The sequence below is a fragment of the Tamandua tetradactyla genome, chromosome 20, assembly GCF_023851605.1.
Source record: "Tamandua tetradactyla isolate mTamTet1 chromosome 20, mTamTet1.pri, whole genome shotgun sequence".
In the NCBI taxonomy this organism is placed as follows: domain Eukaryota; kingdom Metazoa; phylum Chordata; class Mammalia; order Pilosa; family Myrmecophagidae; genus Tamandua; species Tamandua tetradactyla.
This window is the reverse complement of record NC_135346.1, coordinates 18810179-18837846: the sequence shown is the minus strand read 5'-3', so window position 1 is coordinate 18837846 and position 27668 is coordinate 18810179. Positions and strand designations below refer to the sequence as shown.

Sequence of the window (27668 nt, the reverse complement as noted above, 5' to 3'; positions counted from 1 at the left end):
ACAATGTATCCAATTTTCTTTTTTACCCCTTATGCCCCCCTATTTATTTTTTTGTCCTTTTTTTTTTTTTTTACTCATCTGTTCATATCTTGGATGAAAGGAGCATCAGACACAAGATTTTCACAATTACACGGTCACTTTCTAAAAGCTAGTTAGTTATATAATTGTCTTCAAGAATCAAGGCTATTTATCAGCTCTTTCAGGTATGTACCTAGCAGTGGAGTTGCAGGATCATATGGCAACCCCACCCCTAGCCTACTGAGGAACCACCACACTGCCCTCCAGAGGAGCTGCACTCTTAGTTTCCCTTCCAACAGTAAACAGTTAATCTCTTTCTCCACATTTTCTCCAACACTTGTATCTCTGTTCATTTTTAACCAGTTTTATATGCAATTCATACAATCCAATCTCAGTAAAAAATCAGTGGTTCCTGGTATAATCACCTAGCCATGCCTTTGCCACCACATTCTAAATGTAGACATTTCCTTTTCTTCTGTAAAGAATCCCATACCCCTTCCCCATATCCTCTGCTTATTGAAGTTTAGTTTTGGCATATGGCTTTGTTACATATAGTATACACATATTACAATGTTACTGTTGAGTATAGACCCTCGCTTGCATTGATGGTGATTTTTCATGTATATTATCGCATTTTCAACACCTTGCAATGTTGATATTCATTTGTTCTCCCTCATGCAAAAACTTTCTTATATTTGTACATTTGGTCACCATCATGGTCCACTCTAGGCATTCCTAAGTTATACTGTCTCAGTCTATATCCCCTATCTTTCCTTCTGGTGTCACACATGCCCCTAGCTTTTCTCCCATGCATGTTCATGTTTAGCTTCATCCAGTGTATTTATATTATTGTGCTACCATCAAATAGTATTGTGCTATCCATTTCTGCATTTTTACAGCCAGTCTTGTTGTACATTCTATACTCCTTCAGCACCAAATGCCCAATCTCTACCTTCTTTCTATCTCCTGATAACCTGTGTTCTGAACTTTAACTCTCAGAGTTCACTTACTAATGTTAGTGTTCATGTTAGTGAGACCATAGAGTATTTTTGTCCTTTTGTTTCTGGCTAATTTCACTCAGCATAATATTGTCAAGTTTCATCCACGTTGTTACATGTTTCATGAATTTATTTTATCTTACAGCTGCATAATATTCCATCATATGTATATACCTTAGCTTGTTTAGCCACCCATCTGTTGATGGACACTTGTACTGTTTCCATCTCTTGGCAATTGTAAATGATGCTGTTATAAACATTGGTGTGCAGATGTCCATCTGTGTACTTGCCTTTAGTTCCTCTGAATATATACCTAATAATGGTATTGTTGGATCATATGGCAATTCTATACTTAGCTTCCTGAGAAACCACCAAACTGCCTTCCAATGCAGTTGCACCATTTTACATTCCCACCAACAGTGGATAAGTGTGCCTCTTTCTCCACATCCTCTTTAGTGCTTGTCATTTTCTGTTTTTATGATAATGGTTATTCTAGTGGGTGTCAGATGATACTTCATTTTAGTTTTGATTTGCATTTCCCTGATAGCCAGGAAGTTGAGCATCTTTTCAGTTGCCTTTTAGCCATTTGTATTTCCTCTTCTGAGAAGTGTCTGAGAAATGTCTTTTGCCCATTTTTTAAACTGGATTGTTTGTCTTTTTGTTGTTGAGTTGTAGAATCTCTTTATATATTTGGATATTAAACCCTTATGTGATAGGTCATTTCCAAATATTGTCTCTCATTTTGTGTAAGCTGCTTTTTTACTTTCCTGACAGAGTTCTTTGATACACAAAAAGGTTTAATTTTGAGGAGATCCCATTTATCTCTTTTTCATTGTTCATGTTTTGGTTATAAGGTCTAGGAAATCATCTCCTATTACAAGATTTATATTTCCTTACATTTTCTTCTAAAAGATTTATGGTATTAACTCTCATGTTTAGGTCTTTGGTCCATTTTGAGTTAGTTTTTGTATAGGGTATGAGATAGGATCCTCGTTCTTTCTTTTGCATAAAGATATCAGTTCTCCAAACACGTTTATTGAAGAGGCTGCTCTGTCCCAGTTGTGTTGGCTTGACCACTTTATCAAAGATCAATTGTCTGTATATGAGAGGTCTATTTCTGAACACTCAATTAGATTCCACTGGTCAGTATATCTATCTTCATGCCAGTACCATGCTGTTTTGACCACCATAGCCTTGTATTATGCTTTATAGTTAGGTAATATGAGACCTCCCACTTCACTTTTCTTTAAGATATTTTTAGCTAATTGGGGCACCCCACCCTTCTAAATAATTTTGGTTATTGGTTTTTCTATTTCTGCAAAGTAATTTGTTGGGGTTTTAATAGGTATTGCATTGAATCTTTAGATCAATTTGGGCAGAATTGACATCTTAACTATATTTAGTCTTCCAGTCCATAAATTCAGCATGCCCTTCCATTTATTTAGGTCTTCTTTGATGTTTTTTAGCAATTTCTTTCAGTTTTCTGTGTACAGGTATTTTGTGTCCTTAGTTAATTTATCCTTAAATATTTGATTCCTTTGGTTATTGTAAAGGGATTTTTTTTTCACTCTAATAGGGTTTTGAGGAATGTGTTGAGTATTGATTTAATATTTTTTATTTCATTTTTTTTTACAAGAGATATTGTGATTTTATAGAACAACCATAAATAAAATACAGGATTCCTGTATAACCCCCTATTATTAACAATTTCTGTTGATGTGGTGCATTTGTTAAATTGATGAAAGCACATTTTTATAATTGTATTATTAACTTTAGTGCATGGTTTAACTTAAGTTTCACTGTGTTGTGTAGTTCCATGAATTTAAAAATGTTTTTAATCTAGAACCTATATACAACCTAAAACCTCTCCTTTTACCTACATGCCAATATGTAATTCAGTGCTGTTAATTTGGTTTACAACGTTGTGCTACCATAACCATCATCCATTACCAAAACTTTTCCATTGTCCCAAAGAGAAACTCTTTATATATTAAGCCTTATCTTCCCTGCTCCCTACCCTCACACCATCCTTGGTAAGCTGTATTCTAGATTCTGACTCTATTTGCTTATTGTAATTACTTCCTATCAGTGAGATAATACAATATTTGTCCTATTGTATCTGGTATATTTCACTCAGCATGATGTCTTCCAGGTCCAGCCATGTCAGAACTTCATTCCTTTTTATGGCTGAATAATATTGATCAATTGATGGAAACTTGGGTTGCTTCTGTTTTTTGGCAATTGTGACTAGTGGTGCTATGAAAAATCAGTGTGTAAATAACCTCTGAGTCCTTGCTTTCAGTTCTCTGGGGTGTATAATTAGAAATGGGATTGCTAGATTATTAGGTAATTCTATGCTTAACTTTCTGAGGAACTGCCAAATTGTCTTCCATAGTGGCTTTGCCATTCTACATTGCCACCAGCAATAAATGAGTTTTCCTATTTCTCCATATCCTTTCCAACACTTTGTAATTTTCTGTTTTTGTTTTTTATTAGTCCCCATTCTAATGGGTGTGAAATGGTATCTGGTTGTGGCTTTGATTTACATTTCCCTAATAGCTAATGATGTTGAGCTTCTTTTCATGTGCTTTCTAGTCATTTTTTATATGCTCTTTGGAGAAGTGTCTCTTCAAGATTTTTGCCCATTTTTAAATTGCTTTGTTTGTTTTTTTTAATTGTTGAGTTGTAAGATTTCTTTATGTATTCTAGATACTAAGCCTTCAGTAAATATGTGGTTTCCAAATATTTTCTCCCATTGAATAGGTTGTTTTTTACTTTCATGTTAAAGTTCTTTAATGCACAGAAGTTTTAAATTTTGGTGAAGTCCTATTTATCTGTTTTATCTTTTCTTGCTTGTGCTTTGGGTGTAAAATCTATGAAACCATTGCCTAACACAAGGTTTTGAAGATATTTCTCTGTTTTCTTCTAGGAGTTTGATGGTGCTGGCTTTTGTATTTAGGTCTTTGATCCTTTTTTTTTTAATCTAAAAGGAGCAATTTTTAATACAGTTTTATTGAGATATATTCACATACCATGTAATCATCCAAAGTATATAATCAATGGCTCATAGTATCATCATATAGTTGTGCATTCATCGCCACAGTCAATTTTAGAACATTTTTGTTACTCAAAAATAAAAAATTAAAATAACTTAAAAGAATACCCAAAACATTCCATAGCCCTTATCACCCCCAGTATTTGTTTATTTATTTATTTAGTCTTTATTTGTTTACTCATCTACCCATATACAGGATAAAGAGAGTGTCAGTCACAAGATTTTCACAGTCACACTGTCACACCATAAAGGTTATATAGTTATACAATCATCATCAAGAATCAAGGCTACACAAGGAATTGAGAAGGGCTTCTTGACCAAATGGGGGAAGAGAGAAATGAGACAAAATAAAGTTTCAGTGGCTGAGAGAGTTCAAACAGAGTAGAGAGGTTATCTTTTATCTTGGAGGGCATTCTTATGCACTATATTGATATACCTTTTCAATTTATGGTGTATTGAAGTGATTGGAGGGAAGTACCTAAATTGTTGAACTGTGTTCCAGTAGCCTTGATTCTTGAAGATGACTTTGTAACTATATAGCTTTTACAATGTGATTGTGTGATTGTGAAAACCTTGCGTCTGATGCTCCTTTTATCCAGGGTATGGACAGATGAGTAAAAAACATGGTAAAATAAATAAATACATAATATTTAAAATAAATTAGGTAGCTGGAAATACTGGTGGTTAGTAGGGGGTTAGATGTATGGTATGTATGAATTTTTTCTTTTTTTTTTCTGGAGTGATACAAATGTTTGAAAAAAAGACCAAGGTAATAAATACACAACTATTTGCTTATATTGTGAGCCATTGATGTACACGATGTATGGACTGCCTGTGTTTGAAGATTTCTCAATAAAAATATTTTAAAAAGAGAATCAAGGCTACTGTATTAGAGTTCAGCAGTTTCAGTTATTTTCTTCTACCTATTCTAATACAGTAGAAACTAAAAAGTAATATATATAATTGTGTTAGTTAGGGTTCTCTAGAGAAACAGAATCAACATGGAACACTTGCAAATATAAAATTTATAAAAGTGTCTCATGTGACTGTGGGAACGCAGAGTCCAAAATCCGCAGGTCAGGCTGTGAAGCTGACGATTCCAATGGAGGGTCTGGACGAACTCCACAGGAGAGGCTTGCTGGCCGAAGCAGGAAGAGAGCCTGTCTCTTCTGAATCCTCCTTAAAAGGCTCCCAGTGATTAGATTGAGCATCACTGGTTGCAGAAACTCCCCTTGGCTGATTACAAATGGAATCAGCTGTGGATACAGCTGACATGATCATGATCTAATTCTATGAAATGTCCTCATTGCAACAGACAGGCCAGCACTTGCCAAACCACACAAACAGGTACCACCACTTGGCCAAGTTGACACATGAAGCTGACCATGACAATAATGCATCAGAATAGCCTCCAGAATGATCTCCTGACTCTATTTGAAGTCTCTTAGTTACTGAAACTTTATTTTGTTTCATTTCTTTTCCCCCTTTTGGTCAAGAAGGCTTTCTTAATCCTACAATGCCAGGGCCAGGCTCATAGGGTTTTGATCCATTTTGAGTTGACTTTTGTATAAGGTGTGAGTCAGGGATCCACCTTCATTCTTTTGTAAATGGAGATCCAGTTTACCTACTACCATTTGTTGATGAATTGTTCTTTCCCAGTTGAGTGGTCTTTGCCAGATTGTCAAAAATCAGTTGACCATAAATGTGAGGATTGATTTCTGAGCTCTCACTTCTGTTCCACTGGTCTACATGCCTGTTTGTGTGCCAGTACCATGCAGTTTTGATTACTGTGGCTTTGTAATAAGCTTTAAGATCGAGAAGCATGAGCACTACAACTTTGTTCTTTTTCAAGATGGTTTTGGCTCTTCTTGGTCTTTTACCCTTCCATGTAAATCTGATGGTTGACTTTTCCATTTCTGCAAAGAAGGCTGTTGGAATTTGATTGGGATTGTTTAAATCTGTAAATCGCTTTAGATAGAATTGACATCATAACGATATTTTTCTTCCAATCCATGAACATAGGATATCCTTCCATTTATTTAGGTCTTCTTTGATTTCTTTTAGCAGTGTTTTATGGTTTTCCATGTACAAGTCCTTTTCCTCCTTGGTAGATTTATTCCTAGAATGTCTATCCTTTGGTTGTTGTAAATAGAATTTTTTCCATTGATTTCTTCTCTGTATTCATTACTAGTTTTTAGAAACACTGCTGGTTTTTTGCATGTTGATCTTGTACTTCAACCCTTTGCTGAATTCATTTATTAGCTCTAGGAGCCTTTTTGTGTTTTTTCTGGATTTTCTGTATATAGGATCATGTCATCTGCAAGTAAGCAACGTTTTACATTTTCCTTTCCAATTAGGATGCCCTTTATTTCTTTTTCTTTCTAATTTCTCTGATTAGATCTTTCAGTACAATGTTGAATTACAGTGGTTATAGTGGGCATCCTTGTCTTGATCCTAATCATAGAGGGTAAGCTTCCACTATTTATTATGATGTTCCTGTGGGTTTTTCATATGTGCCCTTTATCATGTTGAGGCAATTTCCTCCTATTCTTAGTGTTCTAAGTATTTTTATCAAGAAGGGTGCTGGATTTTGTCAAATGTCTTTTCTATGTTAATTGAAATGATCAGTGTGGTTGATCATCATGTTGTTTTTTTCTCCTATCTGCTGTTAATATGGTATATTGCATTAACTGATTTTCTTGTGTTTAGCCACCTGCATACTTAGAATAAATTCCAATTGATCATGGTGTATGATCTTTTGATGTGTTGTTGGGTTTGATTTGGTTGTATTTTGTTGGGGATTCTTAAATCTGTATTCATAAGGAATATTGTAGTTTTATTTTCTTGTGATATCTTTATCTGGCTTTGCTGTGAGGGTGATGTTTACCTTATAGAATGATCCAGGGAGTGTTTCCTCCTTTTAAGTTTTTTTTGAAAACTTTGAGCAGGATAGGTGTTAATTCTTTTTGAAATATTTGGTAAAATTGCCTTAACTTATCTGGTCCTGACTTTTCTTTGATGGGAGGTTTTGGAATTCTGATTCAATCTCTTTACTAGTTATTAGTTTGTTGAGACCTTCTATATCTTCTTGAGTTGGTATATATAAGTTGTATATGTCTATGAATTTGCTTATTTCATCTAAGTTATCTAATTTGTTGACATACAGTTGATTATATTATCCTCTTATTTTCCTTTGTATTTCAATGGGATTGGTAGTAATGCCCCCTTTCATGTCCGATTTTAGTTATTTATGTCTTCTTTCATTTTTTCTTTGTCAGTCTAGCTAAGGGTTTGTCAGTTTTACTGATCTTTTCAAAGACCCAACTTTCGGTTTTGTTGGTTCTGTCTTTTGTGTGTGTGTGTGTGTGTGTGTGTGTGCTGTATGGTGGGTCACATTTCATTCGTTTTCCATGTGAGTATCCCGTTATTGCAGCACTGTTTGTTAAATTTTTTGTTTATTTATTTTTGTTGGTTCTTTGTTTGGGAAGTACGTGGGCTAGTTAGCAAACCTGGGTCTCCCGCATGGCAGGCAAGAATTCTACCACTGAACTCCCCTTGCACCCTCAGGGTATTTTGTTGTTGTTGTTGTTTGTTTTGTTTGTTTGTTTGTTTGTTTGTTTGGGGGGAAGTGCATGGACCAGGAATGAAACCCGGGTCTCCGACATGGCAGTCGAGAATTCTACCACTGAACTACCCTTGCAGCCCATCTTGTTTTTTGTTATTACTTTTTTTTAATCTCTATTTTGTTTTTCTCTGCTCTAATCTTTGTTATTTCCTTTCTTCTGTACACTTTGGATTTAGTTCATCCTTTTTTTCCAATTTTCCAGTTTTGAGGTGAGGTGAGGTCTTTGGTTTGAGATTTTTCTTCTTTTTTGATGTGGGAGAAGATAATCTATTTAGGGTATGGCTCTGATTACTTATCTCCCTGTTAGGAGTGGGGGCCAGGCAGTGGTGTCTTTATGCAGCTTGCAGTGGTTGATGCTCTTTGGGGAGAGGAAGACTTCTCTTGCCTTATAGGATTGTGGTGATGATTTTAATGAAATATTATTTTTAGAGGATTAACACAGAGCCCAACATATGGCTAAGTGTGTAATCAGTGTGAATATTTTTCTGTTAATAATTAGATTTAGAAGGACTCAGTTTTAGAGAAGACACTGTTTTCCCCAGGGTTCTAAAGGGTCTCTACAATGAGTTAATGACTAAATGAGAAATGCCTGGAGAGTTTGTCACTTTTGAGTGTTGAAGCCTGCTGGAGTCTTGGACTATGAATCTGTTATGTTCATCTTGCTTCAAGAGCAGGCCTCAGCATCCTCTTCTATACCTCTAAAATCTCTTGGGTTATTTTTAGCTCACCCATAGGTAAAAAGTCCTACCAAACATACACAGTACATACTCAGCACTTTCCTTTGTATCACCTTCATTCTTATCTGTATAACCGAACTGAAATGAGTATTTGTGGCAAAACCTTGCCACCAATGCTGCTTTCTCTCCTGTCAAGATGAATAGCTGGGGCTTGGATCAGTTCCACAGGTCTTGTGGGGATACCATTTTTTAGCCTTTGGCACGTGTCTGAGATTACAGCCATGTTGCTTCCTTTCCTATCGATTCGCCCCTTGGAAGTTGACTGTGAGAAGTGACTGAACTTGAGTCTAGTCCTCAGTTTCTCAAACCCATTCCCATGGCAGGTTAACACAAACCTCCTGTATTTGCTCTGTGTCCAGGGGTTGGCCTTAAAGTGCGAATTTAGTCCATTGCAGTTTTGTGAAGACAAGCTATCTTGTCAAACCAGATCAGGCCCATGCTGGGGAACTTCAGGACCCTGTTGTTCCCTTTCCTAGAAGAATAGTTAAATAGGGTGCTTGTTACTCCCTGTTTCTGTATCCACTGTCCTCCTGAAAGTCCTGCCCTGGTCTGTGCTGAGGCAGCAGCATAGCATAGACGTTCCAAGCTTGTTTCTGCCTGAGCAGCTGGCTCTGACAGTGTGAGCTTCTGTTTGTCCCATGCCTTTTCTTCCTCTCTCATGAAATGACCCCATCTTCAACTGTGTCTCCTCCCCTCATCCCAGCTTCAAGTTAAGGTCTTCCTTTTGGACTTCTGTCTAATCAAAGGCTAAGACAGGAGAGTGCACTCAGGGTTAGAGCTGGCTGGCCTAGTTCCTTGTTTTGGTTTGCTAAATGCTGCCAGAATGCAATATACCAGAGATGAAACAGCTTTTAAAAAAGGGATTTATTAAGTTAAAAGTTTGCAGTTCTAAGGCCATAAAAATATCCAAACTAAGGCATTCAGAGATAGATTCCTCAACTCAAGAAAGGCTGATATACATGACATGTGGAGGCTTGAGGCTGGGATCTGCTGATCCTTGTTCCTGCTTCGGTTGCTTTCTGATGTTGGTAGTTTCCTCTCTCAGCATTTGTGGGCCTTCACTTAGCTTTTCTGGGACACAACTCTGGGTTCTCGCTTGCTTAGAATCTCATGGGAAGACACATGGCAATGTCTTCTGGGCTCTGCATCTCCAAACATCCATGTCTAGGCATCTGCTCTCTCTGTCAACATGCCAGGCATCTCCAAATGTCTGCATCTTTGTTGGCTCCAAAGCAACTGTGTTTTCTCCAAAATGTCTACCCCCCTTTTAAAGGTGTCTAGTAAACTAATAAGACCCACCTTGAATGGGCAGCATACATCTCCATCTAATCAAAAGGCCATACCCACAGTTGAGTATGTCACATCTCCATGGAAGTAATAAAATCAGAAGATCACATCCACAATTGAGTGGGTCAGTCTCCATGGAAACAATCTAATCAAAGGTTTCCACCCTACAGTTTTAAATCAGGATTAATTGATGTGACTTTTCAGTGGTATGCAACACTTTCAAACCAGCACACTTGTCTTGGGATGGCAGCAAACTAGAGGTCTTTTCTTCCTTGGGGAAAGTAGTGCCTCCTTCCTGACTCTCAGCTTCTTTTTGGACAGGCTGGACATCAAGAGCAACACCTACACATCTCAGGACCTCAAAAGTGCGCTGGCAAAATTCAAGGAGGGAGCAGAGATGGACAGTTCAAAGGAAGACCAGGTGTGTGATGTTCCTTTCAGAGAGTTAATATAAACCTGTAGGATGGTTGTGGTGTTTTGGCAGATAAGGTAATCACTTTTTCCTGAAGCTTTTGCAGTAAACATAGAATAATAATAACAAGACTAATATAAGATAATTTAAAGAACAGTTAATACCGAATAAGCCCTTTATAGACTATTTTAAAAACTGCTAGTAAAAAAAAAAACACAGCATCAAAAAACTAATTCTGGGCAACGGTGGCTCAGTGTCAGAGTTCTCACCTGCCATGTGGTAGACCCAGGTTCGGTTCCCGGTGCCTGCCCATGTGAAAAACAAAAAAATGCTGAGAGAATTTCTGTCATAGTTAAGGTAGGATCCAACTTTCCATTATATGTTTGCTGTAATTGAGATACAGAGCAGAGATGCCCATACTTTCTATTATAGAGATGAGGAGAAGAATAGAGATTAAAACTCGTATCTCCTTATTTATCTTAGATTAGATAAGAACAGAACTGCTTGTTCCAAAAGTACAGAGTTGCTTGGCCAGGATGAAGAGGCCTTGGTTCTCATCCTAGTTCTTTGTACCTGAAGCAAATTAATTTCTTTCTCTGGGCCTCTGGTTACTGAAATGTAGAACATGGGGCTGAGACGAAAGGTTGGCTGAGGTTTGTTCTAGCTTTAAAGTTCTCTATAAGCCTAGGGAATTGAAAGGGAAAAGCTGTAGCATCACAGCAATATATAACCCTCGGCTATGCTCTTATAATCTGGGCATGCTTGTAGGTACAGACCCATACCAGAAAGAAATGTTACTCTTAGATGGATCATTAGTTCATGTAATGAGCAGAAATGTCACAAATAATTCCTTAATGTTTCAATTGAGTCCTGTCAGTCTTTGAAAGGTGGCTTTTCCAATAGCCACCTTGGAGAACTTTCTCTGAGTTCTTCCTTCCCCTTTTCCTCTTCATAGTGCCCTTGGCCTTTGTCTGCCTCTCTACCCTTTCCCCACAATTCTAGCACTATCTTGGAGGGGCAGTGTCAAGTCTTTACAGTTTGTGTGTTGGGGGAGAAAGCCTTAGGTCCTTCAGATCCTACAGAGCTAAGTATTTCTGAAACAAATGAACCTTTTTTTTTCTTGGACGGGGGCTACTGTTGACCTAATTGAGATGTGTTAATTAGCAAACGTTATCTCCATATCTTTACTCATCTTGCCAAATTCATTCGTTTTGGCAAGGAGAGTATATGTGGTGTGGGAAGGGAGATAGCAATGGATAAAGGAAGGTGATGCTGGAAGTTCCATTCTTCCAATGGTGCATTAGCTGAGGCAGCTGAAGAAAAGCAAATCCCCTACTTTACGAAGAAGAGGAGAGCACAAAATGCCAGGTGCCTGGGGCAGAGATAGGTATTCCTGTGGCCAGGGGTTTGGTAAACCAAAAAAGAAAAATAGCTTTTTTATTGCATAATATATCATATATACAAAGCAAAGAAATAAAAAAGCAATAGTTCCCAAAGGACCCCTCAACAAGTAGTTATAGGAAAGGTGCCAGAATATATATTTTTTTATCATCACTTTTTTTCTTTTTTAGGAAAATAACGTATATACAAAAAAACAATAAATTTCAAAACATAACATGACAATTAGTTGTAGAACATATTTCAGAGTTTGGATGGTTACAGTTCCACAATTTTAGGCTTTTACTTCTAGCTGCTCTAAGATACTGGAGAGTAAAGGAAATATCAATATCATGATTCAGCAGTTGTACTTGTTTGCTAAACCCTACCTTCTCCATATAACTCCACCGTCACCTTTGATCTTTCTCCCACTCTTTAGGGCTATTTGGGCTATGCCTATTCTACCTTTTTCATGTTGGAAGGGCTTTCAGTAATAAAGTGTTGGGAAATGGAACTAGCTGTTGTCCTGGAAAGGCTGGCCCCTCTCTCTGGGTTTCAGGACTTATCTGGTCCAGGGACACATCTGGAGGTTGTAGGTTTCTGGAAAGTTACCCTAGTGCATGGAACCTTTGTAGAACCTTATGTATTGCCCTAGGTGTTCTTTAGGATTGGCTGGAATCGTTTTGGTTGGGGTTTGGCAAGTTATGATAGATAGCAATGTCTAACTGATGTTTGTGTAAGAGCAGCCTCCAGAGTAGCCTCTCTATTCTATTTGAACTCTCAGCCACTGATACCTCATTTGTTACACTTCTTTTCCACCTTTTTTTTCAGGATGGTATTGTTGATCCCACAGTGCCAGGGCCAAACTCATCCCTGGGAGTCATCTCCCACATTGCCAGGGAGACTTTCACCCCTGGATGTCATGTCCCATGTAGGGGAGAGGGCAATGATTTCACTTGCAGAGTTGGGCTTAGAGAGAGAGAGGCCACATAAGAGCAACAAAAGAGGTCCTCTGGAGGTGACTTTTAGGCACATCTATAAGTAGGTTAAGTTTCTCCACTACATACATAAGCTTCACAAGAGTAAGCCTCAATTTCAAGGACTTGACCTATTGATTTGGGTGTCCCTAATGTTTGACACAGTATCAGGGGTTTCCCTGGTGGTAAAGTTTAATAGTTCCATATTTTTTCTCCCATCCCTCAAGGAGCTTTACCAATATTTTTGATTTTCTGTTTAATATATTCTGGTATATATCCAGACATTACATTAAGCTATATGGGATTAAAGGTCCTCATTTTTATTCTGGGCTCCCTGTGTTTCTATTGTTTGGAAATGTTTAGAAATGATATTTTTATTTATTTTCCCCCATTATTTAGTAAGCATATAAAAGAATGAATATTTATGAAAAGATAAGAAAAAAGTGAAAAAACACGAGATTATTTTAAAGCTTTCAGTTGCTTTTTTTTTTTTTGCAATTAAAATAACCCTATTGGCCCACCTGAATCAAGATGGTTCTTAATCCTATTACTGGAGATCTTAGAGAAGACCACAGAAAGAGAAGGGAGGGAAGTAGCTAGAAGCTGGAAGTCAACAGAACCTAGAAAAGAAAGAACCTAGAAAGAAACCTAGAAAAAGTCAGGAGAGGTCACCATGTGCATTGCCAGCCAAGGACCAAGGATTGTTCACAGGCATCCCCAGAACGCCAGTCTTCAGGGAGAAAATATTGCCTTGATGATGCCTCAATTTTGTAGTTTTCCTAACCTCAAAACAATAAGCCATTAAATTCTTATTGTTTAGGCCAAAATAAATATAGGATAGATAGATGGATAGATAGATAAATAAAGATAGATTATGTAGATAGATAAGTCCCTCCCCTTGCAAGGAGAGATCTCAGTACCAGTATGCAAATGCAAGATGCCAGCACCAGCTGACTTGAGTTAGCTTCCTAATTCTGAGGTATGGCTTTGTACCCTCTTTCATAGAGCTTAGATTGTTTGTTCCTTTATTGAGTGCTGGGTCTTGGGATACTTCTATCTTCATTTGGAGTTCATCCGGACTGACTCAGCTCAATGCCAGTTTGCTTTCAGAATTAGCTCTGGGAATGGCAAATCCATGGACTTGAAGCAAGTGTGGTAGTTTCTTACATGTCTGGAGCTCCTGGCTGCAGACGCCATCATATTTTTTGGTTATCAATATTTAAACCCAGCCTGTGTAGTGGCTTGCAAGTACAGGATGGTGCTTTTGCTATTTATAAAGACAATACTGTTAGATATTGGGCCACATCCTATCAATTGTGGGGCTTTTTGGATTTGTCTTTTTGAGGAAGAGCTTCAATTCTCTTGAATCCAATGGCACCTGAGTACCTCCCCAGAGCTCCTTGCTTCTTAGGCAAAGATTTGTGTCCCCCAAAGGATTTGGGATTTCATTGTTGAGTCTGATCCATTTATCCTCTGTTGCCATACAAATTGCTAGGTGCTTTATCTTTTATTGTGTCAGCTGTTGTTCACCCCTATCTTACAGATTGCTCCATTTAAAAATAGGGGGTAGTGCGACAGTGGCTCAGTGGCAGAATTCTTGCCTGCCATGCCAGAGACTTGGGTTTGATTCCTGGTGCCTGCCCATGGGAAAAAAAAAAAGAAGCCAACCTTTAAAAATATGGCCATCCTGAGCTTTTAATTCTGGACAAGATGGAATAGACTCATTTTTCCTTATGGATGTAATTTTCCCTAGGTGTAATACCAAAAGCAAACCTAGGAATACTTGAAAGGTGGAAAGAAGAAGACAGATTGGCTTGGAACCTTGAGGCTTGAGGAATGATATGACACTTAGTTTCCTGAGCTTTCTTTCTGCTCTCTGTGTTTCTAGACTAGGCAGTGGAGAAGCCTATAAACTGGCTTGCCAACAGGTACAATAAAAAACAAAAATAAAACTAACAAAAGCTTGGTCTTTCTAGACAAAAGACCAGGAAAAGTATGACCTAACACGCAAAAACTTTTTTGATAAAACCCCCTGCTGGAGTCAGAGACTACCCCCTCTACCCATGGTGCCAGTAGAAGTTGAGTGGGGAGTCTGGACTTCCATCTCTCTCCTTGTGGTAAAAAGCCTGTTCTTCCATCAGGGTAGTGTCAGCAGAAGCCAGGTTGTGAGTCTGGACTTGTACCATCTCCCACTTGCAACTTAGTGGTGTTTGGCAGTGTTCTGCTTTCTCACCCAAGGTGGTGTCAGTGAAGGACAAGTAGGAGGCCTCAATTTCCACCTCTTGCCTAGTGGTTGCAGGTTACAAGTGGGAGAGCCTAGACTTCCAGCCCCTGCCTAGTGGTAAGAGCCTACTTTAGGCTTCCCCCACTGGTGCCAGCAGAGACTGAGGGTGGAGCCTGAACTTCCACCCCCAATATGTGGGTAGCAGCCTGCCTTACCCACTGGGGTGGTTTGAGCAGAGGTGAAGCAGGGAACTTAAAATTTTATACCCTGCCTTGAAAGCACCAAGGTAGTGTTTTGCTTTCCCCTGATGAGATGGTGTCAGTGAACACGAATAGGAAGCCTGTACTCTTACCCCTATCTAGTGCAACAAGGTGGTGTGAGGCAACACTCTGTCTCCTCACTGGCATAATGTCAGCAGGGGTGAGTGAGGATTCTGAACTTCTACCTCCATACTAGTGGCAGTGAGGCAGTGCTTCACTTCTGCCACCAAAGTGGTATTAGTAGAGTCTAAGAAAGGAGCCTAGATTTCCACTCCCATTACCCACGGTGCCAGCAATGCTCTTTCCCCTCCCTACTACAGAATGGGAGGAGGATTTTTAAGAGGAGGGAAATGGAGAAACAGATGTTGAATATGAAGTCCTGGGTAGAATCCCTAGTGACCCACATAAGAAACTGACCAGAATTAACACAATAACCAACAACTGAGCCACAATGTGGAATAGTGCCTAGGTTTTCAGATTGACCTCTGAATAGCATACAAAGGAAGCAGACCATAATAGCACTGCAAAGTCTCTGAAAACGAAATTGTTATTGGTGTTATATATAGGCCACAAAAGTACGTCAGAACCAGTGTGCTAAACCCCAGAAAGAATGACTGTATATTTTAAAAAGAGGGTTAAATAGGACCCAGAGTCTCAAAACTTAATATCCCCAGAGTCTCAAAACTTAATATCCCAAATGTCCAAGATATAATAGAAAATTACTCATTATACCAAAACTCAAGAAAACCACTTCAATTAGAAAAGATACGCAGCAGAGCAAACACTGAAATGACTCAGAAATTAGAATTATCTAACAAGGATTTTAAAGCAGCCATCATAAAATACTTCAACAAGCAATTATGAACACTCTTGAAACAAATGAAAACCTCAGCAAAGAAAAAGATGTAAGAAATGACCAAATAGAAATTATAGGATTGAAAAATAAACTCACTGGATAGGTGTTTAAGTTTCCTAGGCTGCACAAAGCAAATACCATTAAATGGGTTGGATTTAATAATGGGAATTTATTAGCGTACAGTTTCAAGCCATGAAAATAACCAAATTAAGGTATATCAAAGCAATGTTTTCTTTCTGAAGCCTGGCTACTTGTGATCCTTGGCTCCTCTACTACATGGACAGGCACATGGCAAGGTCTTCTAGTCTCCTTTCTTTTCTGGATTTTGTTGAATTCAGCTTCTTACTACCTGTGGCTTTCTCTCTCTCCCTCTGTCTGAATCTCATTCTCTTATAAAGGACTCTCCAGTAAGAGTATTGAGACCCATTCAGATTGAGGTGGGTCACACCTTAATTGAAATAGCCTCATTAAAAGGTCCCACCTAACATATTCCATTGATGTTATATTTGAAGTGGTTAAGGAATTCTTGTATACAGTTTTCTTTGGCTGTACACAGCTGATTAAAAGACTGTCTGAATGAAAAAAATCACTGTGAACTCGTGTTTATATATACTTTGCATGGTTTCTATGCTGTGTGAATATATCTCAATAAAATTGCATTTAAAAGAAAGTTTCCACCCACAATGGGTCCACAACCACAGGAATGAATTAAAACCAAGAATATGTTTTTCTAGGGTAGACACAGCTTCAAACCACCACAATAGGCTTAATAGCATAATAAAGATGGCAGAGATGAGAATTAGTGAACTTGAAGACAGGTAAATAAAAATTGCACGACCTGAATAACAGAGAGAAAACTGAAAAAAAGATGAACAGAGCCTCAGAGACTTGTGAAATTATAAGGAAATATCATTTTTCATTGGCATCCCAGGAGGAGAGGATTAAAAAAATATATGGGGCTGAAAAAATATTCAAAGAAATAATGGGCAAAAATTTCTGAATTTGGTGAAGGTGTACAGATTCAAGAAGTTGAGTCTAACAAATAAGGTAAACCCAAAGAAATCAACACCAAAACACATCAGAATCTAACTTCTGAATGCTACAGAGAGGAAAAAAATCTTGAAAGTAACTAAAAAGAAACAACACATTATATGGGAACAATGAGATTGACTTTCAGTGATTTTCTCATCTGAAACTGTGGAGGCCAGAAGTATGTGGCACAACATCTTTTAAGTGCTGAAGAACTAAAGTGTACACTCAGAATTTTATAACCAATGGAAATATCCTCAAGGAGTAAAAGATGAATCAAAATATTGTCAGACAATGGAAAATTGTGCATTACAAATCCTGCAGACACTAGAAAGTTAAAAAGAGAATACTATGATCATTTTTACACAGATAGATCAGTTCTTTTAAAAACCTGCACTACCCAATCATACCCAGTATGAAGTAGATAATCTGAATAGTCCTATAACTACTAAAGAAATTTAACTTGTAGTGAAAAATCTCTCCCAAAAGAAATCTCCATATTCAATATCCTTCATGAACATAGGTGCAAAAATCCCCAACAAAAATTAGCATATTGAGTCCAGTAACATATAAAAAGAATTAAAAAAAAAAAAAAGAATTATACACTGCAACCAAGATTGGTTCACTGTACAAAAATCAGTCAGTGTAACCCACCATAACAGCAGACTGAAGAATCACATGATCATATCAGTTGAGAAAAAATTTTGACAAAGATCAGAAGTAAGACACAGATGTCCATTCTCATCTCTCGTCTTTAAAATAATCTTATCCAATTCAGTAAGCAAGAAAAGGAAATAAAAGGCACACTGGAAAGGAAGAAATAAATCTATCATTATTTTCAGATGCTATGATTATCTATGTAGAAATCCCAAAGAACCTGCCAAGAAACTCCTATAATTCATAAGTGAGTTTAGCAAGAGTACATGGTACAACACCAACACATGTCAGTTGTATCTCTGTGTCCTAGCAACAGACATATGGCAATTGAAATTAAAAACAAAACGCCATTTATAGTTGCTTCTCAAATAGTGAAATACTTAGGAATAAATCTAATAATATGTACAGGACCTGTATGCTGAAAGTGACAACATGTGGATAAAAGAAGTCAAGGAAAATTTAACTAGAAGAAATCACCATGGTAAAAATCAGTGCTTCCCAAATTGATCTATAGGTTTAATGCAATTCCTATCAAAATCCCATCAAAATTTTTGTAGCTATCATAAACATATTTTAATATTTATATGAAAAGACAACTAGAATATTTTTGAAAAGGTATAATAAAGTGGGAAAAATCATTCAAACTGCTCTTAAGACTTACTTTGTAACTACAATAATCAAGACTGTATAGTACTAGTAGACACACAGATCAGTGGAACAGAATAGAAATAGCTGAAATAGATGTTGTGTTAGTTAGATTCAGTTGTCAACTTGGCCAGGTGAGCATACCTAATCTTGTTGCTGCGGACATAAGCCAACGGTATGTGAACCTCATCTGTTGCCAATTACATCTGCAGTCGGCTAGGAGGTGTGTCTGCTGCAATGAGTGACGTTTGACTTAATTGGCTGGTGCTTAAATGAGAGATCGCAACGTAGCACAGCCTAGCAGCTTGGCATTCCTCATCTCAGCACTTGCAGCTCAGCCCGGGCCCTTGGAGATGGAGAAAGAAATCACCCCGGGGAAAGTTGTTGGAACCCAGGGGCCTGGAGAGAAGACCAGCAGAGACCATCCTGTGCCTTCCATGTAAGAAAGAACCTCAGTGGAAAGTTAGCTGCCTTTCCTCTGAAGAACCAACAAAATAAATCCCCTTTTATTAAAAGCCAATCCGTCTCTGGTGTGTTGCATTCCGGTAGCTAGCAAACTAGAACAGATGTACATCAATACAACCAATTAATTTTTGACATAGGTTCAAAAATAATTTAATGAAGAGTCTTATCAACAAATAGTGCTAAACCTATAGACAAGGAAATGAACCTGATCTAAACTTCACTCCTTATTCAAAACTAATTCAAAAGGGAAAAGCTAAATGTCAACAAGTGGGAGGCATGGGATAGGGGAATGGATTCTTTGCAGAAGAAAAGAAAATGTCTTCATGTAGATTATGGTGGCAAAGTCATTCTGTTTACTTAGGATGGATTGTAAGATGTGCAAATAAAATTGTTTTAAAATGAATAGAAAGAAACACGTGCTAGAGAAAATATGGAGAAAGAGATGTACCTATTCACTGTTGGTAGGAAAACTGAGAGGTGCAGCCCCTCTGGAGGGCAGTGTGGTGGTTTCACAGGAGGCTAGGGGTGGGGTTGCCATATGATCCTGCAACCCCATTGCTTGGTATATACCTGGAGAAACTGAGAGTGGGGACACAAATGGACATTTGCACACTGGTGTTTCTGACAGCAGTGCTTGTGATTCGCAATGGATGGAGGTGGCCTAAGGGCACAATGACTAAGGAATGGAAGGCGGAGCTGTGGTGTTTACATACAACTGACTATCAGGTTGGGACCTATTATAAAGGTTCCTAGATTGTAAGCTTTTATAGCAGTCACATATATTTAGGATTTGCAACTGCTTTTCTAAATTCTGAGGTTCTGAGCTATTTGTATATTACCTGGTCTTTCCTAAAAACTTCAGGTATTTATGTGACACCTGAAACTCAAAATTAGAGCTCTGAAGCTATGAAAGTCAGCATTACTCCATTTAACAACTGTTTAAAAAGCTGAAAAAGTGATCTGACTTCATCTAGAGATATGAATGAAGCTGATCTGGATAGGAGTAAGGTAAATCAGAATACTGCATAAAGGATGATATGGCTCATATTTTCAAACTTCAGCCTCTGTGCGAGATCAAAGGTAGAGATGTTTATTTGGTGCAAAATTTATATTTTGGGTAGCACATTATCTAATTTAACTTGTATGGTCAGTTTACTTAAACACCATAATTACATGGAATCTTGAATAGGGCATGAGATCCTGTTGGTATGTACAGGTTAGTAATGCCCCAGTATATCCCAGAGTAATTTGGGCAGACAATACAATGGTATTTGCAAAGTCCCCTTGGGGGACTGGGGAGAAAGAAGGAAATTCTCAACTTGCCCATATGGGGAGCTCCTAGTATTCTTGCAGGAAGTGGGGACAAACAATTCAATAGGCTGAGCCCTCAATCTTGGGGCTTGCCCCCCCCCCCCCCCAATGAAGTGTATTCCTGCAAAGGAGAGGCTAAGCCTAGTGAAAATTATGCCTAAGGGTCACCCCTGGAGAACCTCTTTTGTTTCTCAGATGTGGCCTTTCTCACTAAGCCAGCTTGGTAGGTGAACTCACTACCCTCCTGCCTACATGGGACGTGACTCCCAGGGGTGTAAACTTCCCTGGCAATGTGGGACCTGACATCATGGGAATGAGAAAGCCTTCTTGACCAAAAGGGGGAAGGAGAGAAATGAGACCAAAAAAGTCTCAGTGGCTGAGAGATTTCAAGCAGAGTTGGGAGGTTATTCTGGAGGTTATTCTTATGCATTACATTATACAGATATGAGTTGATGGTATATTGGAGTAGCTAGAGGGAAGTACCTGGAATTGTTGTACTGGGTTCCACTGGCACTGATTCTTGAAGAAGACTGTACGACTATATAGCTTTTGCAGTGTGACTGTGTGATTGTGAAAACTTTATGTCTGATGCTCCTTTTATCCAGAGTATGGACAGATAAGTAAAAAAAAAAAAAGATAAAAAATAAATAATAGGAGGAGATAAGGGTAAAAACTGGGTAGATTGAAATACTGTAGGTCACTGGGGGGATATCGGATATTTGAGTTCTTTTTTTTTCTTTTTCTTTCTTTTTCTGGAGTAATGCAAATGTTCTAAAAATGATCATGGTGAAGAATACACAACTATGTGATAGTATTCTGAGCCATTGATTCTGTAATACAGTTGGACTGTACGTGTGTGGATATTTCTCAATAAAAATATTTTTTATAAAAGGATCATGGAGTGAAATGTAAAATATAAACAAACAAACAAAAAAAACTTGTAGAAGAAAACGTAAGGAACTAGGGCTAGGTAGAGAGTTCGTAAGATATCACATCAAATGCACAGTCCATAAAAAAAAATTATTAATAGGATTTCATCAAAATTAAAACCTTTTCTCTGTGAATGACCTGTGAAGAAAATGTCAAGAAAAACTGAAAACTGGGATAAAGTATTTGCTATTACATATCTGCAGTGTTCCCTTTACAAGATACGTGGGACTATAAAAATGACTGTGCAGGCTCAACTGTGCAAAGCAATCTTAATCAATAGGGAAATAAATAAATAAACAAGAAACTAGATGCACAAAATTTTTTTTTAAAAGACTAAAACAAAAAAAAAAGACAGTAATCACTGGGAAAAGATATAATTGTTCCATGATCTTTAAAATTTTCATCAAAACATTAATGTCAGCTGCAAATGTATAGGGAAATGAAAAATTGTAATGCTAATATTTATTAGGTCTAATTTAAACCATTAAAAGTCTTGAGAATTAAAGTGTTTATTTTTTGTAAAAAATTACTGAGAGGTCTGAACAGCGTGTACCTTCTTATCATGTGCTTTAGGATATGGAATGAACATATGCTGAGATTTCTTTTAAAGTGAAGATTTTTACTGGTTTCACTTCATCCTTTTCATTACCTTCCTACTTTATATTGATAAATCTGCCTCCACTAAATTCTTTTGCCTGCATATCTAGAATATATCAAATGGCAATTGTGCCAGCATTTTCATGGTCAGCCCTTTTATCTATAACTCCGTTCATGTTCAATTTTTTCTATTTCTCCCTGCATATATGTATTTCTTTTTCTTTTAAAATTTTTGTACCAAATAAACATTTTTTGCTATAGTCTCACACAGAAGTTGAAGTTTTAAAATATGAATGGCCATCTATTTTCAACACCCTGCAATATTGACATTCCTTTGTTCTTCTTCATGCAAAAACATTTTTTAATTTGTACATTTACTCACTATCCTTGTACTCTCTGGGCATTCCTAGATTATACCATCGCAGTCGTTATTGTCTGTGTCCCCCGCCCTCCTCCCTCTATCAATCTCACATTCAGTTTCATTCAGTGTACTAACATTATTGTATTACAGTTAGATAGTACTGTGCCATCCATTTCTGAATTTTTACTATCAGTCGTGTTGCACAATCTATATCCCGTCAGCTCCAATTACCCAAAATCTACCCCGTTTCTATCTCCTGATAGTCTGTTCTTAACTGAAATTCTCCAAGTTCATTCACTAATGTCAGTTCATATCAATGAGACCATACAGTATTTGTCCTTTTGTTTCTGGCTAATCTTGCTGAGCATAATGTCCTAAAGGTCCATCCATGTTGTTACATACTTCATCACTTTATTCTGTCTTACAGCTGCATGATACTCCATCCTATGTATATACCACAGCTTGTTTAGCTACTCATCTCTTGATGGGTATTTGGGCTGTTTCCATCTCTTGGCAATTGTAAATAATGCTGCTATAAACACTGGTGTGCAAATGTCAGTTTGTGTCCTTGCCCTCATGTCCTCTGAGTAGATACCTAGCTATGGTATAGCTGAATCATGTGACAGTAGATCTATACTTAGCTTCCTGAGGACCTGCCAAACTACCTTCCACAGTGGTTATATCATTTTACATTCCCACCAACAGTGGATAAGTGTGCCTCTTTCTCCACATCCTCTCTAGTACTTGTCATTTTCTGTTTTATTGATAATGGCCATTCTGGTGGGTGTGAGATGATATCTATTGTGGTTTTGATTTGCATTTCCCTAATAGCCAGGGAAGTTGAGCATCTTTTCATGTGCCTTTAGGCCATTTGTATTTCCTCTTCTGAGAAGTGTTTGTTCAAGTCTTTTTCCCATTTTGTAATTTGGTTGTTCGTCTTTTTGTTGTTGAGTTGAAGAGTCTCTTCATATATTCTGGATACCTAGACCTTTATCTGATATATCCTTTCCAAATATTGTCTCCCATTGTGTAGGCTGTCCTTTTACTTTCTTGACAAAGTTCTTTGATGTACAAAAGTGTTTAATTTTGAGGAGTTCCCATTTCATTCTTTCTTCAATGCTGGTGCTATAGGGGTAAGATCTAGGAAACTGCCTCCTATTATAAGATTTATAAGATATTTACCTCCATTTTCTTCTAAAAGTTTTATGGTCTTAGATCTAATGTTTAGGTCTTTGATCTATTTTGAGTTAGTTTTTGTATAGGGTGTGAGATATGGATCCTCTTTCATTCTTTTGCATGTGGCTATCCAGCTCTCTAGGCACCATATATGGAAGAGACTGTTCTGTCCCAGGTGAGTTGGCCTGACTGCCTTATCAAAGATCAACTATCCGTGGATGAGAGGGTCTATATATGAACACTCTATTTGATTCCATTGGTCAGTATATCTATCTTTATGCCAGTACCATGTTGTTTTGACCACTGTAGCTTCATAATATGTCTTAAAGTCAGGTAGTGCGAGACCTCTGACTTCATTTTTCTTTCTCAGGATATATTTAGCTATTCAGAGCAAACTGTCCTTCCAGATGAATTTGGTTATTGGTTTTTCTATTTCTGCAAAGTAAGTTTTTAGGATTTTAATTGGTATTGCATTGAATCTATAAATTAATTTAGGTAGAATTGACATCTTAACTATATTTAGTCTTCCAATCCATGAACATGGTATGCCCTTCCATTTATTTAGGTCTTCTGTGATTTCTTTTAGCAATTTCTTGTAGTTTTCTTTGTATAGGTCTTTAGCATCCTTAGTTAAATTTATTCCTAAATATTTTATACGTTTAGTTGCAATTGTAAATGGATTTTTTTTTCTTGATTTCCCCCTCAGATTGTCATTGCTAGTGTATAGAAACACTAGAGATTTTTGAGTGTTGATCTTGTAACCTGCTCCTTTGCTCTACTCATTTATTAGCTCTAGTAGTTTTGCCGTGAATTTTTCAGGGTTTTCAACATATAGTATCTTATCATCTGCAAACAGTGAGAGTTTTGATTCTCTGCCTTGTATTTCTTTGTCTTGTCTAATTGTTCTGGCTAGAACTTCGAACACAGTATTGAATAACAGTGGTGATAGTGGACATCCTTGTCTTGTTCCTGATCTTAGGAAGAAAGTTTTTATTTTTCCCCCATTGAGGATGATGTTAGCCGTGGGTTTTTCATACATTCCCTTTATCATGTTGAGGAAATTCCCTTTTATTTCTATCCTTTGAAGTGTTTTCAACAAGAAAGGATGTTGAATTTTGTCAAATGCCTTTTCTGCATCAATTGAGATGATCATGTGTTTTTTCTGCTTTGATTTGTTGATATGGTGTATTACATTAACTGATTTTCTTATGTTGAACCATCCTTGCATACCTAGGATGAATCCTACTGTGCTGCTGGATTTGATTTGCAAGAATTTTGTTGAGGATTTTGCATCTATATTCATTAGAGAGATTGGTCTGTAATTTTATTTTCTTGTAATATCTTTGTCTGGCTTTGGTATGAGGGTGATGTTTTTTTCATAGAATGAGTTAGGTAGCCTTCCCTCCTCTTCCGTTTTTTTGAAGAGTTTTGGCAGAACTGGTACTAATTCTTTCTTGAATGTTTGGTAGAATTCACATGTGAAGCTATCTGGTCCTGGACTTTTCTTTTTTGGGAGCTTCTTAATGACAATTCAGTTTCTTTACTTGTGATTGGTTTGTTGAGGTCGTCTATTTCTTCTTGAGTCAATGTTGGTTGTTCATGCCTTTCTCTGAAGTTGTCCATTTCATCTACATTGTCTAGTTTAGTAGCATAAAGTATTCAGTATCCTCTCATTACCTCCTTTATTTCTGCAGGATTAGGTTATGTCTCCTCTTCCATTTCTGATTTTATTTATTTGCATCCTCTCTCTTCTTCTTTTTGCCAACCTTGCTAAGGGTCCATCAGTCTTACTGATTTTCTCATAGAACCAACTTCTGGTTTTGTTGATTTTCTTGATTGCTTTCATGTTCTCAATTTCATTTATTTCTGCTCTAATCTTTATTTCTTTCCTTTTGCTTGGTTTGGGGTTAGTTTGCTGTCCTTTCTCTAGTTCTTTCAAGTGAACAGTTAATTCCTCCATTTTTGCTCTTTTTTCTTTTTTGATATAGGCACTTAGGGCACTGCCTTTGCTGCATCCCATAAGTTTTGATATGTTGTATTTCCATTTTCATTTCCCTCTAGATTTTTACTGATCTCTCTTGTAACTTCTTCTTTGACCCACTGGTTGTTTAAGAGTATGTTGTTGAGCCTCCATATATTTCTGAACTTCCTGGCCCTCTGCCTATTATTGATTTCCAACTTCATTCCTTTATGCTCTGAGAAAGTGTTTTGTATGATTTCAGTCTTTTAAAATTCATTGAGATTTGCTTTGTGACCCAGCATATGGTCTATATGATCCATGAGCACTTGAGAAAAAGGTGTATCCTGCTGTTGTGGGATATAATGTTCTATAAATGTTCTATAATGTTCTATAAATGTCTGTTAAATCTAGTTTGTTTATTGTATTATTCAAATTCTCTGTGTCTTTATGGATCCTCTGTCTAGGTGTTCTGTCCATTGATGAATGTGGGGAATTGATGTCCCCAACTCTTATGATAGTGTGTCTATTTCTCTTTTCAGTGTTTGCCTCATGCTCAGTGTTTTGGAGCATTCTGGCTCAGTGCATAATAATTATGATTGTTATGTCTTCTTTTTGAATTGTTCCTTTTATTAATACATAGTGTCCTTCTTTGTCTCTTAATTGTTTTACATTTGAAGTCTAATTTGTTGGATATTAGTTTGGCTACTCCTGCTTTTTCTGATTGTTATTTGCATGAAATATCTTTTCACTTTCAATCTGTGTTTGTCCTTGGGTCTAAAATGTGTTTACTGTAGACAGCATATAGATGGGTCCTGTTTTTTAATCCATTCTGCCAGTGTATGTCTTTTGATTGGGGAGTTTAATTCATTAACATTTAGTGTTATTACTGTAAGGACAGTACTTTCTTCTACCATTTTGCCTTTTGGATTTTATATGTCATATCTTATGTTTCCTCTTTTTACTTTTACAGATAGTCTTTGTATCTACACTCTTCTCCACACCTCTCTGTGCTGTCTTTTCCTTTCTGTCCCTAGTGCTCCCTTTAGCATTTCTTACAGAGCCGGTCTCTTAGTCACAAATTCAGTTTTTTTTTTTTGTCTGAAAATGTTTTAATTTCCCCCTCATTTTTGAAGGACAATTTTCCTGGATATAGAATTCTTGGTTGGCAGTTTTTGTCTTTTAGTACCTTAACTATATCATCCCACTCTCTTCTCACCTCCATGGTTTTTGCTGAGAAATCTATGCATAGTCTTTTTGGGCTTCCTTTATATATGATGGATTGCTTTTTCTCTTGCTGCTTTCAGAATTCTCTCTTTCTCTTTGACATCTGACATTCTGATTAGTGAGTATCTTGGAGTACATCTATCTTTATCTATTCTGTTTGGGGTATGTGGCACTTCTTGGATCTGTAATTTTAAGTCTTTCATAAGAGTTTGGAAATTTTCAGTGATAATTTCCTCGATTAGTCTTTCTACTCCTTTTCCCGTCTCTTCTTTTTCTGGGACACCCACAACATGTATATTTGTGTGCTTCATGTTGTCATTCAATTCCCTGAGTCCCTGATCATGTTTTTCCATTCTTTTCCCTGTATTTTCTTTTGCTTGTCACATTTCAGATGTCCTGTCCGCCAGTTCACTAATCCTTTCTTCTGCCTCTTGAAATCTAACATTGTAGGTTTCCATTTTTTCATCTCTTCTACTGTACTTTTCATTCCCATAAGTTCTCTGATTTGCTTTGTCAGACTTTTTGATTTCTTCTCTTTGTTCATCTCTTGTCTTATCCATTAGAATAGTTTAAAAATGGTGGTAATTTTAAGTGCTGGTGAGGATGTGGAGAAAATGAATTTTTCATACATTGCTGGTGGAAATGTAAAATTGTACAGCTTCTCTGGAAAATAGTTAAGCAATTTCTTTTAAAATTAAACATACACATATGATATAGCCCAAAAGTTGAACTCTGTGGCATTTATTCCAGAGAAATATATCTTATCATACAAAACTTATATGTGAACTTTGTGGTAGCTTTATTATTATTTTTTTGCATATTCATTATCATGATCATTTCTTGGAACATTTGCATCTATTCAGAAAAAGAAATAAAAAGAAACCAAAAAAATTCATATACACCATACCCCCACTCCTCCCCCTCACTGATCACCAGCATTTTACTCTAAATTTATTTTAACATTTGTTCCCCCTATTATTCATCTGTATTCCATATGTTTTACTCATATGTTGATAAGGTAGATAAAAGGAGCATCAGACACAAGGTTTTTTTTTTTTATTAATTAAAAAAAAGAATTAACAAAACAATTAGAAATCATTCCAATCTACATGTACAATCAGTAATTCTTAATAACATCACATAGTTGCATATTCATCATTTCTTAGTACATTTGCATCGATTTAGAAAAAGAAATAAAAAGACAACAGAATAAGAATTAAAACAATAATAGAAAGAAAAAACAAACAAACAAAACAAAAACAAAAACAAAAAACCTATACCTCACATGCAGCTTCATTCAGTGTTTTAACATAATTGCATTACAATTGGGTAGTATTGTGCTGTCCATTTCTGAGTTTTTATATCCAGTCCCGTTGTACAGTCTGTATCCCTTCAGCTCCAATTATCCCTTCTCTTTTTTTTTTTTTTAATTAACGGAAAAAAAGAAATTAACCCAACATTTAGAGATCATACCATTCTACATATGC

The 27668-nt window shown here is 37.0% G+C and overlaps 1 protein-coding gene and 1 long non-coding RNA gene across 8 annotated transcripts in view; one reads left to right on the top strand and one right to left on the bottom strand.

Moving 5' to 3' along the window:
* Positions 1–27668, top strand: part of SIL1 (SIL1 nucleotide exchange factor) — a 397180-nt gene that overhangs the window by 233643 nt on the left and 135869 nt on the right. For all 7 annotated transcript variants that reach the window (XM_077138607.1, XM_077138608.1, XM_077138602.1 and 4 more), the window contains one exon: positions 10042–10141. In XM_077138607.1, coding sequence (XP_076994722.1) covers positions 10042–10141 — 100 coding nt within the window. The remainder of the gene's footprint in view (positions 1–10041; positions 10142–27668) is intronic.
* LOC143665031 (uncharacterized) overlaps positions 1–27668 on the bottom strand; it is an 82955-nt gene that overhangs the window by 4972 nt on the left and 50315 nt on the right. The window lies entirely within an intron of this gene.